This window comes from Miniopterus schreibersii (genome assembly GCF_964146895.1).
Source record: "Miniopterus schreibersii genome assembly, chromosome: 2".
NCBI classification, from domain to species: domain Eukaryota; kingdom Metazoa; phylum Chordata; class Mammalia; order Chiroptera; family Miniopteridae; genus Miniopterus; species Miniopterus schreibersii.
The window spans coordinates 128,051,467-128,069,749 of NC_138102.1; the positions used below are offsets into that span (position 1 = coordinate 128,051,467).

The 18,283-nt window shown below is 41.9% G+C and overlaps 1 protein-coding gene across 1 annotated transcript in view; it reads right to left on the reverse strand.

Annotated features, from left to right (window-relative positions):
• Positions 1-18,283, reverse strand: part of MYRFL (myelin regulatory factor like) — a gene marked incomplete at its 5' end in the record, with an annotated part of 80,491 nt that overhangs the window by 39,129 nt on the left and 23,079 nt on the right. The window contains 5 exons of the mRNA XM_081127769.1: positions 4,279-4,479; positions 9,796-9,886; positions 11,560-11,670; positions 13,061-13,137; positions 15,388-15,583. Of these exons, the coding sequence (XP_080983895.1) occupies positions 4,279-4,479; positions 9,796-9,886; positions 11,560-11,670; positions 13,061-13,137; positions 15,388-15,583 (676 nt within the window). The remainder of the gene's footprint in view (positions 1-4,278; positions 4,480-9,795; positions 9,887-11,559; positions 11,671-13,060; positions 13,138-15,387; positions 15,584-18,283) is intronic.

The window sequence follows — 18,283 nt, forward strand, 5'->3', positions numbered from 1 at the left end:
TAAATGGCACCTGTACTTTTCCTTCATGGCACTAATTGAGTTATCACCAGACAGCTGGTTGTGTCACCCTTATTATTTGTGTCTTCCCTATAGGCTACATACCTGAGGACAAGGACATATAAAGCCGTGGTTTTCCATTCATCATCAAATCACCAGTTTTTAGTACAATTCCTTCCAGATAGTAGATGTTCAACTAATATTTGTTAAATAAATTAGCTTTAACATAGAAGTTAGTTGTGGAAAGATGTAGTGGGGGAGAGCTAGAAAGGGTAAGACTAAGACAAGGATGCTGGGCAGAAAGAACGCCATGAACCAAGTCCCAAGGCAGCAAATCCCCCAAATGACATCTGCATCACAGAGGCAAAGTTTGACCTAGACTGTAAAGATAAGGTCAGAGCAAGGAGGGCTTTGCAGGCCATGCTGGGAAGGAGCAGTCACAATCTCATGCACTTGTCACCGTGAGCTCCTTCATTCAACAAATATTTAATGAGTAGTTACTATATGACAGATGCTATTCCAGGCACTGGAGATTAAATGAGTGTTTCTTATTGGGGGTTCAAATTTTAATAAAAGTTCTATTCCTTAGGGTAAGGCCAAGTTCATTTCAGAAACTGCACATTGCCTAGCAAAGTGTTGGATGTAACAGGCACCCCAGAACTTCGTTGCAGAAAAGAAGGAATGAAAGAATGGAGGTAGTGAGATGGCAGAATAATCCCTGACACTAACAGAATTGAAGATGGAGGTCAATCAGGAGCCAGCCCGGATTGGCCTTTTGTGCTAGCCGAGCCCTACCAGTTCCCCACTCTCTGCACCCTCGGGAGTCCTGTGCTTGCTTTGCTTACTTTCATTATCCCTGTGGTTCACGCATGAGCCCCCACTGGAGACCAAAGTTGAGGTAGCATCAGTTTCTTTGCTGCAGACAGAAAGCAGAGAAGGATGTGCCCTCACTCAGGCTCTCCAGGCTAGGTAGTGGGAAAATGACCCCGGTGTCCAAGTTGGATCTTTGCCTGCATTTTCCCCAAAGACATATTGCTACATATAGCACTTAGGTTCTCTAGTACTATAACCATTGGATATCAGACAGGTTTTTGCCCAAAGGAAACTTTGAGGGTTGGCTTGAGGATCTAAAGACCTATAACAATGTTTCTCTAAGAAAATGCTCTTCTGATTTCTGGCTTGTAGACTTCCCAAAGCTAAATATAAACTGCCTGCATTGCATGTTCCCTAGGTGTGCACTTGGCCTAGAGAAAACCCCTGAGGCAAGGGCTGTGCCTCGTTGGAATCCGCCTCCAAGAACCATACACAGACTAGCACTTAACACCACGCCTTGCTCATCATGTGTGTTGAGCAAGAAGCTAGAAACTGAATTATAGTGTCTGATCTGATCTTGCCCACAGCAGTTTTGGAAAGTTTTGACCACAAATGCAAGTGGCCATCACTGTCATGCTGCCTCATGCCCCGGGTTTCTGGATCATTCCAGCCCACGGGAGTCCAGGAAGTGCAGGGAAAGAGATCTCATTACCCGTCATCTGGCTCTGGCCCCAGCCAAGACCAGCAGTCTCGCATCAGACACTGGCTCACCCAGAACTCAGGAACTCCTGCATTTGGCTTGTGGCCCTGAGGGGAGATTGCATTGACTTTCTCCAGCTCTTCACACTTTTGTCTTTAACTAGTTCACTGCTGGTGTGTTTGGGAGGGGAAAAATAATTTTTTTTGAGCATTTCATCTTAATTGTTTTTTCCCCTTGGCTTTTGTTTTTGGGTCTTTTGCTGCCTGTTTGCAGCCTTCACTGCAGAATTTGACAGATGCATTCAGCTCTCAACTTCCCCTTTTTTAGCATTGACGTTGATCTTCTTCATGCCCCTTTGGTTTCCAGCATGCCCTTTCCACCCTAATTTTGTTCTGTTTCCATGGTAAGAGCCTCATTTCCTTCTCCAGTCTGTAGTCACATCGGAAAAACAATGCCACTGTCTGGGTAAGTTCAGCGGCTCCTCTCAGGCCGACCTCATTTTCTCAGTGCTTCAGTTTCACAGGTTTCAATCATATCTGCTTTATCGTCTCTGTGTCTTGGATATGCATCCAGATGAGGCCCAGAGATCTCCTCCACCAGGACTCTCTGTGCAGAGTGCTCCTGTGCTCACTGTCTGCCAAGCAACCTACGTTGCCTTGAGTGGAGACACGGAGCCAGGTCAAGGCAGCAGCCTCTATTCATTTTCCCTGTTACAGTGTTTGATAACATGTCTGGCCACTATGTTTTGCAACAGCTCATCCAGTTACCATGTAACCTGAAAGAATGAAGGATGGATGCCCCCAGTCCCGTGCATGCAATCGGACCAACCAAGGATTCCTTCCCAGCACATTTGGAAAATTTAAGTCAGGGAGAGGTGAAGATGAAGTCCACATATCTGTCAGCACCATCATCAGCATTACCATCCTTGCTCTTGTCTGTAATAAAGGTCCACTAGGACAGATAAGATTTCTAGAAGCATCTATTTGGTAAATGTGGGTAGGCCTATTAAGAACAAATATATTAATATGAAATAATTTAATAAACAAAGGACACATAATTTGCATCTTTTACAAGTAAATAATATCTATATGCTTAGCCTTGTACAGCTAAAAATTGCTTCACATGATTAGAAAAGCCCCTGGGTAAAATGAATGTAAGCATTCCCTGTTCACAGAATAAAAAGAGGCATAGAATGTCTCTGGGCCAAATCTCCTGGGCCAGCGGTTGCCAGAATGAAGACTAAATCTCTAGCCTCCCACCAGAGACTGGGCTTCTCTTTAGTCGGTCATGCTGCTGTGAGCAGGAAAGGGTTGCAGGAACTTCCCATTTAGAGCCTGGATTGAGATGACATTTCACTTTGTGGAGAAGGCTTCCTAGAAGGGATTCAAGAAGCTCTAGGGAAGTTTGCTATTTTAAGACAATAAATTTTCTTCAAACCAAGGAGCGCCAGTTGAAGACTTTAGGTGAATGAAGTTCTGGGCAGAGCCTGGTGGTAGCAGCAGGACTTCGGGGGGACTTTCCCCACATGTCATCTTCCATTTACATTTAGATAAGGCCTAGTGAGGGAGTGTATAGCCAAGGGCAGGGATAAGTTTGAGTTGGTGTGATCTGAGAGGCAGACAGTTTTCTCTCCCTAAAAGGCAATGGCACAATATCTGGGACTGGAATCTGGAAATGTATGTGAGAACTTTCTGGCCCTAAGAGTTCCCATCCGGCTAGCAGGTCACGACTCTTCTAACATGAGCCGCAGCTTCACAATCAGCACGAACGTCTACAGTTACCGCCACTCAGCAAAGGAGGACATTCCTTGGCTGGTTTAGAAAACCAGTGCAGATTTGCACTGGGAAAGGAATGCTGTCTGGAAGAACGGCCAATGATTTACAGATTAAGTCTCCTATTAACTAAAAAAGAATACAGACCAGAGGCTTAAAAACACCATTCTGCCACAGCCTCAAAAACTTATAGAAGCAGAGTGAGTGAGAAGGTGGGAAGTGATCGAAGCAGTGAGTGGAAAACAATTAAACGGTGGAAGAGCTGGAACCAGGAGTAACTTGGCATCCTAATCCTAATCCCTTAGGTCTTCATAGCAGTTGTGATTTTTCCCAGATGATTCAGCCCTTAATTCAATGGGTGACAAAATATAAAAGACTCAGTGGGGTCAGGCAGAGAGGCGCCTTTTCATAGATGAAGACACTGAGTTTCGGCGAGACTAAGCGTTTTGTCCAGGGCTGTCCTGCTGGGGGAGCCCAAAGAGGAGGAGCAGCCTCCTAACTTCTAGGCCTGCTTTCTGATTTCCACAGGGCGGCTGCTTCTCCACAGAGGGAGACGGTCTTGACCCAGCACCTTGGGTGATGGGGCTGACCGAGTGAGGGATGAGCAGGAGGAGCTCCTCCCCCGACTGCTCCTCAGAGAAGGATGAGTGGAGCAGACACTGGCCGGAGATGGGAAGGAAAAGGCAATCTGCAGCAACTGGCAATGCGTGGAAGGAAGGGCCATGGCCTGTGGAAAATAACCTGGAGACCTGCTTCTTGGGAGGCCAGCGCTACGCTGTCATTGCCCACTGCTCCTGTCGGGTGAGTCCGTTCTCGGGTAGGAGCTGCTTTCCAATCCCAGCAGATGCCTAATGGCCCAACACCCATCATTGCTAAGCAGCCTCACAGCACAGGCGACGTAGAGATGCCCCACGCGAGGCGTGCTGGAGGCCAGGAGCACCCGGCACACCTGACTCAGGGGTCAGAGGAGGTGTCCGAGGCCTGCCCCGAGCTCACCTCCTGGATATTCTGCTTGGCCCGGCTGTCCGAAGGATGCATAATTGTCCCCATCACTTTCACGTTGCCACAGACAACCAGGGCCTCGTCCGGCGCATCTGTGTTTATTCCCACTCGACCATGACAGACAACAGATTCTGGAACTTGTCCCCGCTGCCATAATGCATCACTGTCATTTTCAAATTGCCCAGGGTTAGAGGCCTGGAAAAAATACATAAATATATTACAATTAAAGTCACAGTAGCAGGAATAGATGATCCCTTTATTCCTCCCAGCAAAGGAAAACAATGTATCTACGTCTTTCACCTGAGACTCATATGTTGGTTGGGACACTCTGACGTATCCATAGAGCCAAGGCCCCAGGAGAGCCAGGGGATCCCCTAACTGCTCTGCCCGCCATGAGCAGGAGCTCAGTTGACCATGGTTTGGAACATCCAGTCTCTATTGCATGTATCTGGAATTGACAATATAACAACTGTACTAGGAGGAAGATGAAGAAGAAAACTCACAATGACTATCTCTTCAGGGATAATCATAATGATCTTAAAACCAGAACATTTCATCAGAAAATATTACGTTTATTAAAGCTCAGCTAAGTAAAAAATACTTTGCATTTAGCTAGCCCTTTTATAGCTTCAAAACACTTTCATATTTATGATTTCATACGCAATTGGCAAGCAAATGACAATACAAATATACTTAATACACCGCAACTACCCTCTAAACACTGAAGGAAGAATAGTAACCAACATTTTTTGTGTGCATATCCACACCCCAAGTCTATGCGATATGTACTATTATCCTCGTTTTATTGATTATTAAATAATGATTTTAACTTTGCCTTTCTTGTGCTGTTCCCTATAAGTAACCCTGGTCACATGTGGTCTTCAAAGAAAACCCAAATGAAACTTTAGACTAGACCAAGTTCTGGAGATTTTATTCTTAAATAAAATTCTTTGTTGATGAATTTTCCACTGTACTGCCTTCCCACTTCCCCAGTTCCCCATAGCCACTGAATATATTTCCAAACATCTTTAAGTAGGGATCTCTGAATCCATCAAAATCTTCACAACAAAATTGATTTGTATTTAAACGTATGACCTATCCTTCTAAATCTAATTTTTGTGTGTTTGAGGCCGATTGTCAGAAATTCAGACAAAACAGTAGGGACCCTGATCCTATAAAAAGTCAGCACAACCGCAGTCTTCACTTTTTGCCTTTGTGGCGACATAAACGAGACATGGCAAACTCAGCCCCTGAACACACGCAGATCATCTTGAAGAGCACTCAGGAAACCAGGAACAGTGGTTTCCTCAAGGACGGGGCCTGGGAGACGTAGATGCTTGCAGTGTGATTTGAATGTTTTTACCATATGCATATGTTACCAATTTTAAAAGCATTAAAAGAAACCACAAGGTGCAGTTCTTAGTTTGGGTTCAGTTAAAGAACTTTTGGGTGCCTTCAGCTTCCTGTTTCAGTCCCACCTGTCTGATTGATTTGGGTGCCTTCAGCTTCCTGCTTCGTTCCCACCTGTCTGATTGATTTGGGTGCCTTCAGCTTCCTGCTTCGTTCCCACCTGTGTGATTTGGGTGCCTTCAGCTTCCTGCTTCGTTCCCACCTGTGTGATTTGGGTGCCTTCAGCTTCCTGCTTCGTTCCCACCTGTCTGATTTGGGTGCCTTCAGCTTCCTGTTTCAGTCCCACCTGTCTGATTTGGGTGCCTTCAGCTTCCTGTTTCAGTCCCACCGGTCTGAACCCTGAGCCGCTTGGAAGACAACCATTGACACTTGATAGACAACAGCAGTGCAAGAATATAAAGTAACAAAGTTGAACATTATTTTGTCTGAATGCACTTGAACAAAGAGCTTTCCTGCAAAATCCCCAGAGCCCCCTCGGCTGTGAATGGCAAATGGGATCTGACTCAAACCCTTTCACAGCAAGCAATCGACTAAATCCAAAGGTATGCCATATAGAATGTTGATGCATTCTGCTCTACTCTGAACATAATGAGCCAGCCACTTCAAGGAAACAAAATGGGACAGTGATGGATTCTTTTTCTCCTTAATGAGCTTTGGGATAATTATTGTCATGTTGGTAACTGTTACTGCAACAGCAGATATAAGTAGACTTAATTTTTTGGAACTGGTGCAACAAGCTCATTAGGCTTTCACCAGATGAAAACTGAAAACCCTAAAATATGTTCAGATTATTTTGAGAAGGGCCAGAGTCTTCCATGTTTTAAATATGTAGACTTAAGAAGGAGGAGTCCTCATCCCTAATGGAAATGTTATTATAAAATCTATGAACTTGTTTTCCTTCTCTGGTATCCAAAATCTTAATGTGTCAAAGCAAACTATAATGGAATCACAGAAAAACTTTCTGGAATTCTGAAGTTGTATTCACATGGGGCCTGGTAGTAGATGATAGATATCAAATACTAAAATGAATTAAAGTTTCTAAAATACCATCATTATTTATCCCACAGTCTCATATATTTAGGGAAGACCTGAACATTTTAGTCTATATTATGACACAGACCGGCTGTGTGACCTTGGGGCAGTCACTTAACCTCTCTGTACCAGTTTTCTCCTCTAAAGAATAATGATAATGTCGTCTTCATCTAGCTCATAGTGTTGTGGGAATTTATGAAAATCATGTATACATAAACACTGCAAAAATAAGGATATATAATCTCAAATTTATCCTCAACACACACTGCTGTGCATAGCCACCACTGTCCAACCTATAATTGATTAATCTGCTGTCCTCAGCCACATACCTGCGGAGTCGCATAATTGGGGAGAGGGAGGGAAATTCCATGCACAAAGAATACAATGTAAATGGTGCCCCCTGCAGGTGGTTGGAATAGGAAACAGCAATTAGTAGTAATTTGAGGCTTGCTCTAAGTCTGTAAGGGAAAGCTGGAATTTCTATTAAATTGGTCAATTTACCCTCTGGGGCCATAATGTATTTCTAAAGATGTTTTGATTGACAGCTTTAAAGCCCAGAAGAACAATTACTGGGTCCTGCTCACCATTCTCTCTCCAAGGAGAATTCTGACAAGCTTGGTTTCCTGAATCCTCCTGGAGGCCTGACTCTCGTCTATTCCAACCCTTGTTACAATCACCCTTATATGAATCTCTGCTATCGGGAGGAATGATTCTTAGGCCTCAAAATTAGTCTGAATTTGCTAAATGCAATTCCCAGTTTTCTATTTAATGTGGTCAGGTCTTGTAACATTTTCAATTGTCAAATTTTTCTTCCTTCACTCTGGAGCTCAAAGTAACAGAGCCAGGCCACGGCCTAAGAGGGCATTTCTGGCTTTTTTTGTAGAATGTAAGCTTGTCTGCCCTCTGCCCAACCTATGATGCATATACCTGTATGGAGCCTTCTAGAATCTCAGTGGGCATTTCTAAAACTCACTGATTCAAGCAATATTGCCATTTCTGAGATTGTTTTTCTCTTGGTTGGCATAAACATTATACAAATAGATTCAAAACTCTGCATTCATTTTCACTTCTGCATTTGGGGGTGAGAACGAAAAATTATCAATAAGATATCTCTAGTTTGGGAGGGGGGAGGTTTTGTTTTAGTACCATTCTTCTCATTTTTGTTAGGGTAATCCTTGTGTTACCCAGCACACTTATAGAGTAGGGCATTCTCTTTAACCAAAAATTATGTCTAGAAGGAAGCAATTCAACCTGGAATGCAATAATTTTTTTCTTCTATTTTTTTTTTCCTGGTTTTTTTTTGTAGTGCAATCATTTTTTCAAAAATAAAAATTCAGTGAAGGACATAACACCCAATCTATACTGAGTACATATTTAATTTTTTTAGTATTCACACCAAATATGAATTGCAGAAATTTTCAACTTCTCATAGTCATTATTATGAATTAAACTATCATATTGCTATGGATATGAGGAGGCTCCGGTTAGCAGTGTTTGGGTAACAGCATGTTAGACAGAGGGGTTCCCCCTCGGATTGCTGCTGTGTGGACTTGCACAGCAGCCAGAAGACAGCTTTACAGGAGCTGCCAGCAGGAAGTGGAGGAACCTCAACACCAGGTAAATTATTCAAAGTATGCAGATGACTAGCAGACTGCCGGATTCAAGCATGAGCTACACAGTTCAGAGCTGCACTTTCATGATATCTAATCTCTGCTACCTCTCAATTTATTCCTATCTATGAGAAATCAGAAACAGTAAACAATCTAGGTTTCCAGACTTCGTTTCAAATCAGATTTGTTATTGCAGCCAAGCAATCCCAGATTGCATCAGGTGAGATGTCAAAGACCACCCTGAACGCTGCTGAGGGAGGGAAGGCCACCTCTGTCCTTGGCTCTTGAGCAGGAAAGAAGGTAGGCCTCACCTGCCTTTCTGGGAGGAGCCTCACTTGCCACAGGTCCAATCAGGCCCCACAAAACGCAGCCTGGTGTGTGCACGCTGCAGGTGCATAGCTGGGCATTCACCCTGGGACATCTGAACACATCAGGGTTTTACCTCATTTCCATCATTACTTCACCTCCATTAAAACACTGAGATGCAGCTTATTATTTTTAATTGACTAAAAGAATTACACAGAGGAGCCCTATTTCAGAATAGCCAAGGCAAAGAAGGAAAGACTCCACTTCCCCAAATGGGCAGATCTTGTCCCCAGGTCTAAGGTTAACAGCCGCCTATGTGGGCATGTCCATAGTGAATGCTTTTCCAATTGGAGTTCTCATGTTCTCCCTGTGTCACTTCAAAGATCCATGACAACCGCCCCCTCCCGGGGCTGCCAGCCCGTGGTTACCTGTTCCCTCAGGCGCCTGGCGTTCTCAGCAGAGGCCAGCCTGGCCTCACACAGCTGCCGCCCCAGCTGCCGACAGCTTTCTGTTCTCATGGCTGCCGAGACTCTGTCCACAGCTGTGACCAATCAGTCACTCAGTAAAACTTGCTGACCCATTACTATGTGCTAGGCAGGGGCCCAGATGCCCCCGCGGTCGCCCGTCACTTTAGGGCATGGAATACCTCCCCTGCCGCTTCCCCCGCCCTGTGAGCTTTGAGGTCAGAGAGAACTGGGTTGTAACCAGGCTCCAACATTTATAAGTTGTGTGATCACAGATAAGTTTCTTACACTCTTGCGTCTCCCTTCCATTGGATATAAAGAATGCAATACATATGTAAAGCAATATAAAATATCATGTATAGATAATTTAGCCCAGTGCCTAGAACAAGTGTAAAAACCAGGGTTTCTCAACCACAGCACTGTTGAGCTTTTAGGAGGACAATTCTTTGTCGTGGGGGTTGTCCTGTGCATTGTAAGGTGTTGAGCTGCATCCCAACCTTCACCCGTAAATGCCAGCACCCCCCACCTATGACAACCAAAAATGTTTGCAGACATTGCCAAATGACCCTTGGGAGACAGAAGTTTTCCTGGTTGAGATCCACTGTGTAGAAACTAAAATAATAGTATCTGCTATTACTATCCCCAAGAAAAGCATGTGGAATCCAGAAAAGTCAAATAACTGAGCTTACCCTTACAATGATCCTTTCAGAGATGTGGGCAGACAACAGATAGAACTGGTCTTGGTTAGCAGCATACAGTCCAACCACCAACATGAAGTATCTAAGAAACAGCAGACCAATGCCAACACATCAGGGAGCAGAAACATAATTTGTACAATCAAATACCACCCCACAGTTAATCAATAGTGAATTTACCTAGACAGGTTGATGCATTTAAAGATTGCATATTTAAAGATTTTACTCTGCTCTAAGTTGCCCCTCCTGTGAAATGAGAGAGCATCTGATTCACTTGCTATTGTTCTGGGTCCACCCTTTGCCCAGTTTGAGGTATCTGTGAGCTGTGTAACCTTCCCTGGGGAGACATCCCGCTGGGGGCCTGGGCTCAGCCCATGGGACTGGGCCCACTGACAAGGCACAAGCTGCATTCCTGGGCCCTCAGCACAGCACTGCTCACAAACACGAGCAAAACAGGAAGTCACTTTAAAGGTCCCTTTGTCCAGAGTCACCCAAGCTACACGTCCTAGGACTCAATGGAGGGTGACTCAACGGGCTCTGCTCAGCCACACAGGACCCTTCCCACCCTAAGCTGCTCTTTGCGGTGTACCCTGTACCTTCCACACCCTCCAGTCATGGTTTTAGTCAAAGACCTGGACCTTCCCCTCCAACTGCTCTCAATGGCAATTTTCATCAGTTATTTCAGTTGCTTCTTCATATGTACCACCGATGAGACATTTTTAAGATCAGACCATTTTTTGAAAGTCAAAATGAAAACTATCCTGATCAGCGAAGCTTTTGCTTTAATAACTGCATGAAAAAAATCACCAACTTCCTCTGTAACACTCTACAAATTCTCCAATCCCTAGTGAATGAGTTCTCCTCTGTACCTAGAGTAAATCAGTAATAGTAATAATTGTTATTGTTATTGGCTACCATCTACCAAGTGCTCAATGTGTCATGAATCGGACTAAGTGGTTTATCATTATTTCATTTAGATCCCAAAACAACCCTATTGGAGTCAAATATGGTTATTGTCCCCATTTTACAGAATAGGAAAATGAGTCACAAAGAGGTTATGTGCTCAAGGTCACCCTACTAGTAAATGGAAGTATCATATATTCAAACTCAATTCTGTCCAACTCTGAAACCTGTATTTTAAAAACCAGTGGGTCTCAAACTTGAGCATGCATCAGAGTCCCCTGGGGGCCTTGTTAAAATACAAAGTGTTGGGCCTCACCCCTAGAGTTTTTGATTCAGTAGGTCTTTGGTGAGGCCTGAGAACTTGCATTTCTAATAAGTGTTCAGGTTATACTATCTCTGATAGTCCTGGGATGACACTATGAGAACCATGGGTCTAAATTATTACTGTAAATTTATTTTCTTTTTTTAATCAAAAAAGGCTACAGCAAAGCTGCAGGATTCAGGACATCATATTAGTGACCAGCACACAAGTTTGCGAAATGCAGTCAGTCCTCAGCCCTCGGACAGCAATGAGAGGTAAATGTATGGTCACCCCAGATATTCAGAGGGACCCAAGGCCCGCAGGTTCAGGGCTGGGTGGGAGAGTAGGCATTGCGGAGGTAAGGATGGAAGAAGAAAGATGTCTAAGGGTAAGTGAGATGTGTTAATAAACTGAGTCAGGGAAGGGTGGGAAATGGCTAAGAGGGAACCGGTTTGCAGGCTTGTAGGGCCCAGAAGGGAAGAGAGGCCGCTGGAGGGTCCCGCCTGGCCACAGAAAGTACCACCACCCCGGGACGGACGCAGTGACACTGGTACCTCTGCTCAGGGTTTGGTTTCCCCTTCTTTCTCATGTTATTTGCTGTGGTTTCACTGAAGTGTAGTCGGCCCAACGTTACTTTGGTGACTTGGTTGGCCAGTAGGTCAATTCTAAAACAAACAGCAGAAATACCAAGAGACTGTAAAAGAACATAGAGTCTTTGAGCACATGTAACCCAGCCTGAGGTTCTCATGTTCAGTCCCCAGTTCCCGTCACAATGCAGAGAACAGTTTATAACAGTGGCTGATTTTTAATAAGCTATCCATAGCATGGCCAGGAATGGGTGCCAGGGAAGTTCACAGAATTATTGGGGGTTTTTATTTTATTTTTTATTGATTTCAGAGAGAGGAAGGGAGAGGGAGAGAGAGATAGAAACATCAGTGATGAGAGAAATTAATCGGCTGCTTCCTGCACACCTCTTACTGGGGATCGAGCCTGCAACCCAGGCATGTGCCCTGACCGGGAATCAAACCAGCAACCTCTGGGTGCATGGGTCGACCACTGAGCCACACCCGCCAGGCCAGAATTACTCTTGAATGGAAATGCTCATTCCTCAGGAGCTCAACCCAGAGTTTCTGACTCATAAGGGCTGTATGCTCACTATACCACACATGGATTCTTTTACCTCCACGATGAGGAAAAAAGACATATTTTATTTGTGCCTCTGCTTCTATAGACTCATTTCCTGATGGAAGCATTATCTCTGGGTTCCTTGTGAATTCCTTCGCATCTCCTTCGTGCATTTGCCCTCTCCCGGCCTGGCTGTGGAAGGCTGCTTGCTCCTAAGGAAGGCCACACACAGCCTTCCCCACTCGAGAGAGAACCAGATGTACCAGCCAAGCTTAGAGCTGTGTTTGTGTACGAAGCTCCTGCTTGAGCATCAGTCTGAGCTCCTGCCTGGTCTGCTCCAGCTAAGGGAATATCTTCTTCCACCCAAATGGGCTCACTCAGGGTCAAAACACTGAGATATCTCAACTGTATCCCAGTCAAATCAGTTGAAAAGCAAATCCCACTCCAAAGTGATCCTACAGGGGGCTCTCTCTTAGACCACCATATTGCTTTGGAGAATCCCAATCCTATATGCTTTCTATTTTGGAACCCATTAGGCAATCTATCAACATAGCTTTAAAAAATAAGAAAAAATGTACTGTAAGCACAGGATGGATCCAGAGTCTTGAAATTAATTCTATCAGCCTCATTCTGATTTAAATGAAAAGTTGAAAGATCTAACCATAATCTATTCAAGGAACCAAGTTTGTTAGCAAGATTGTCAGTAGTAAAATGATTATAAAGATAATAATGACTTAAAAATGGAGCTTTTTATAAGGAATTTTTGCAATTATTTCAATGCATTTTACTTACTTTATTTTTGTTAGCATGTATTTATAACATTAACATATTTTTGTTTCTATAATAGGATTCACTTTAAATAAGCAAAATAAATTGAGCAATAGGTCTTCCCAAAACATTCACAAAGGGATTCAGAAAAGAAATTCTTACTTAACAGGATGGAAAATCTTTTTGCTTCTATCTGCTTGGGACTGTTCGATAGCAATTACTTGATTGGTGGCTTCCACCTGTGTAGAACAACATAAAGTAAATTAATTACTTAATAAATTAATTTATTTATAAAAATGTTCATTGGTAAATAATGTTCAAGTACTTTAAAAGTTTTCCAGGTGTTGCCCAGCTGGTGTGGCTCAGCAGTTTAGCATCAACCTATAATCCAGGAGATGGAGGTTTGATTCCAGTCAGGGCAGATGCCCAGATTTCGGACTTGGTCCCCAGCAGGGGCGTGCAGGAGGCAGCCCATCAAGGACTTTCTCATCATTGATGTTTCTATCTCTCTTTCCCTCTCCCTTCCTCTCTCTCTAAAATCAATAAAAACATATTCTTTTAAAACAGTTTTTCAGGTGTTAGTTTAGACACTGGCAGGAGGGGCAAGTCACTGAAAAGACATATAAGACAATGGCTCTGACCTTAAAGCAATGTGCTATTGGTGAGGAAAGAAACAAACACCTATAAAACCACACAGTGAAAACACAAGACCACAGAGTATTTCATGTAAACAGTGAGTATAGAATAAGCTAGTAGAAGCATCAGTTGCAAAACACAGAAGCAACACAGCCCAAAGGATGCATTCATTCATTCATTCATTCATTCATTCTGTAAATACTCATTGAACACCTGCCATGCACCAGGCATTGCTCAAGGTATTAGAGATGAGAAGTTGACCAAATTAACAGAAATTCTTGTCCTTGCAGCACTTACATTCTAATAAGAAAGAACAATGATAATAAAAACAAATAAAATATAGGAAATAATATTTATTCAGTACTTGCTACATACTCTTCTTATTGTTAGTGAATAGTGGCAAGGGTGTGGTGAGGTCTGCCCTCATCTAGACTGTGGGTATTCACACAGTAACCATCTTTCTGAAAAGCCACTGGGCAACCTATATCAAGAGTTTGAATAATGTTCATATTTTTGATGTTTAAATTCTTCTGCTGGACTTTATCCTCATGCAAAGATGAGTATATGTAGATGTTTACTGCAGTTTTAATAAGAACAAAAAATTGTACATACAATTTATAATAATATAGGAATCCATATAGTACATCTATACAATAAAAATCTATATCATCGTAAACAATAGATGATAGAATCTTTAATATCATATAGTGTTATTTTTTACAATATATTAACAATGAGATTAATTTTAATAACAGAAAAAATAAGGAAAAATTAAGCTACCAAATGGTAGATACCAAATATGAATGAATTTTTTCTCTTCTTCCTATTTTTCTATTGTATTCCAAAACTTTCACAATAAAATTAATACTTCCAAAATCAGAAAAGTACGGGGTTTTGTTGTTGTTTGTTTGTATTTCCTTTTATTTTGCTCTGTTTGGTTTGGTTTAAGAGCTCAGTTTGGAGGGAGAGCAGCTGATGTGTTCAGCAGTCTGGCTCCATTTTGGGAGGCTAAGCCCAGATTAGTTATCAGAATAAAATATGTGGACAATAGCTACTCCTCCCCTTACAGTGCTGGATCTGGGGTAATAACTTAATAGATACATATTGACCAATCAGAAGTCATCCTACTTGCATTCTAAACCCAGCTCTATCATTTTTTATCTTGGATGAATTTTGTAACATACTGGGGGCCTCAGTCTCCCTTCTCTGTAACTGGAAAAGAGGGGGTATTGACTAGATTAGTGATTCCTTGGCTTAAGTCAGTGACCTCTTTAAGAATTTGGTAAAAACTTTTAATCTCCTCCATGTGAAAATGAACCAGCATAAAAAGTACAAATAATTAAGAATATATTTAGTAAACAAAGAGCAAGATTATACACTGAAAACTACAAAACTGCAGTTTGAAGGGGTATTGTGCCAGTTTCTGAGTCCAAGTTTAAGAAATTGGCAGCTTCTCCTTATGTTCTGGAACATTTATTCTTAGAACCCATCCACCATGCTGTGAGGAAGCACAAGCTATCCTATAGAGAGGTCACATGGAGAAGAGCCATGGCCTCCCAGCTACCGGCCCTTTTGAGCTCCTGGCTGATGGCCCGCACAAACATTACAGACATGGAAGCTAAACATCTTGCCAATTGGATTCAAGCCCAGTTGAGCTGTCCCAGCTGATGACTCCTGAACAAAAATGAGCTATCAGAGCAAAGCTCTAACCAAGTTTCAGATTTGTAACCCAAATGAATGATTGTCAGTATTTTAAGTTGCTGAGTTTGGGGGTAGTTTGTTATGCAGCAACAGACAACTGAAAGACTTAATAAATGTTGGCTGAATTAAATGAAACTAAATAAAAGACTTACCTTAACACCAAAAGCTTTCAAGTAAAACATTTCTATTGGCTTTAGGCCCATTTGGGTTTTGACAAATTTCGGACTTCCCCAAACTTGGATATGGATGGTTAACTGAAAATGGTTCTTCTTTTGGCAAACAAAAGCCTCATCTACTGGTGAAAAATTAAATCCTTTGTCCGTGACAACTCGATAGCCTATATTGGGTCTATGAAAAGAGGAATCAAGAAACCAGTTTTACAAATATTTTCTACACATTTTCTTTTATTAGCCATATTATTTGTATAAACATTTCAAGAAAACATATTGCAAAAAGTTCCTTTTGCTATAAGGAACTATCAATCAATTTTGTGAATTTTTACTGAGAAAATATTTCAGAACACAGCTGGATCTCTCACAGTCTTTTATCTTCTCACAAGGAAGGATCACAGTTCTTGCCAAATGGAAGCATCGTTTCCTCAGCCTACCTTTTCCCTTTGTGCTTTCTAGACTTCTAATTTGACTCTACCATACAAAAGAAAGATATAGCCTAGGAGTTGGGAAGTCAGCACATAACTCAGACTTGTTAAATATCTGGGATAGAATTGATCTCTTTCCTCCTTTAAAAAAAGAGCTCTCTAAATTTTATCAGCAATGCCATACTCAAATAGTCATTCAGATGAATGAATATTCAGTCTACTTGTGAACATATGAATAAAGCAGACGGGTCAGAAATACCAGGAACAGCTTTACACCAGATTAACCAGAGCCAGTCATACTACTGATTGAAAACTTGTCTTCTCTAGAGTGTGGTCATTTCCTTTTTATCCACCCAATCTGGTAACAGCACTGAACCTACTGTGCTGGTTATTTCTGCATAAAGGAAAGCCATGGTGGTGGAGTGGCTAAAAAATCAGACTCTTGAGTTACATGTTTAATTAATTAAACATTTTTACACGTTTAAATACTTTTAAAAATTTAACAAAAAATAAAACATGTTAAATTCAAACATTTTTAAGTAGAGAAGAGAATATAAAAGTTGAAAACTCCTTTAGTGAGTTTTTCTGGTACATTGTAGATACGAAATGTGATTTTAATTCATCAAAGTTTCTACAGGTGGGTTTTTCCTCAGAAAAGGAGCTCCTTCCTTTTTAAATTTTAGGCTCATACTCATATTTGAGCTGTCAATCTTACTTGCTTCCTTCAGAGTTTTTGACAGTGAAACATGGAAGATCCACCCGGGGTGGAAGAGGGCAGTCCTTACTGCTGTGCTCGCTCTCTGCTACTGTGTGGATTTTTGCATCCTGGGATCTCAATTTGGAAGGCTGCCATTACAATGAACAACATAGAGTTTCTAAACTGTCCTCTAATTCCAGAGATAGAAAATATTAATGGGTCTCTTGGGTAAATAGTGTTTGTGTTCTTTGCAAGTAAAGCACCTCCTCAATGAACCAAGTCACTGATCAGTCAAGCGCCTCCTCAATGAACCAAGTCACTGATCAGTCCAGTAGCTGATCAGTCAAGGGCTCCACAATCACAGTTCCTGCTGGCAGCAACAACAAAAATCCGTTGAATGAAGAAGTTGATAAAGACCACATGTCTTATGCCATCTGGGAACTTTATATTGACTCAGGTTTCTAGAACTAATCTGCTAATTTGCTCATCTAAATGCTAGATGGATTGAATTGTATAGATTTTATGACAGAGGGTAATAAGGACTGTCTTGGTTGAGAAAAAAGGAAATATCTTTTTTTGATCTTCCATGTTTCACTGTCAAAAACTCTGAAGGAAGCAAGTAAGATTGACGCCTCAAATATGAGTATGAGCCCAAAATTTAAGGACAGCTATAACAGAAACTGAATCAACCACAACAATTATACTGTCGAAGATTATTCTGAATCTAAAACACCAATCTCTGGTTAAAGAAACCTATTTACTTACATATAGCAATTCTATGTTTAAGATCAAAAGTTAATTATAAAGTCATCTAAACTGGCTTTTTAAAAGCTCCTTTAACACAGGTTTTAAATATCATTCAGGAAAAAGGAGATCTGATAAATTTTCGATCCCTTGATGTTAATTAGGTAATTTAGAGAAACTATTTTTGTAACAAGTTAGACATAATAATCCAAGAACAAGCAAGTGATTCCTTTCTCAATTATCTGAGGAGTTAAATCAAGAGGACCTGAATTCTAATCCAGATGAATATTGCCTTCCTTTTTGCTTAAGAAAAGCGAATTACGGCTTTAAAATAAATCTTCCTCTACACCTTTGAGTTGATACCATCTGTGTGTTTTTCTGGATCAGTTGAGCATAGATTGGTTGTTCAAACAAACTTTAAAAAAATAATCAATTTAAGTAAGAAGAGAGGTAGCAGTTACCTCGAGAACTTAACTCAGATGCATAGAGACTAGGAAGCATTAAAGGTGTAAAATAAAATACTGTGCAGGTGTGTGACAGTTTCATACCTCGGTCCTTACATTTAAGAAAGAATATGGAACACTCCCCGAAGATTATCAAATGAAGGCTCTGACTCAAAACCAAGACCTATGGGCTCTTCCTTTCTTCTTCCAAGTACACACAGTGGCAAAGACAGAAAGTTATGACATTTCAATGATACAATTAGCAACTTGCTTCTTTCTGCCTCCTATTAAACACACCAACCCCAAAGTCTATTTAACTCTTTAGTTTGTGTGTGTGTGTGTGTGTGTTGCCTTTATTGATTTCAGAGAGAGGAAGGAAGAGGGAGAGAGAGATAGAAACATCAGTGATGAGAGAGTCATTGATCGGCTGCCTCCTGCACATCCCCTCACTGGGGATCGAGCCCGCAACCCTGCATGTGCCCTGACTGGGAATCGAACCGCAATCTCTAGGATCCTAGGCTGATGCTCAACTGCTGAACCACACCAGGCTAGGCAACTCCTTAGAT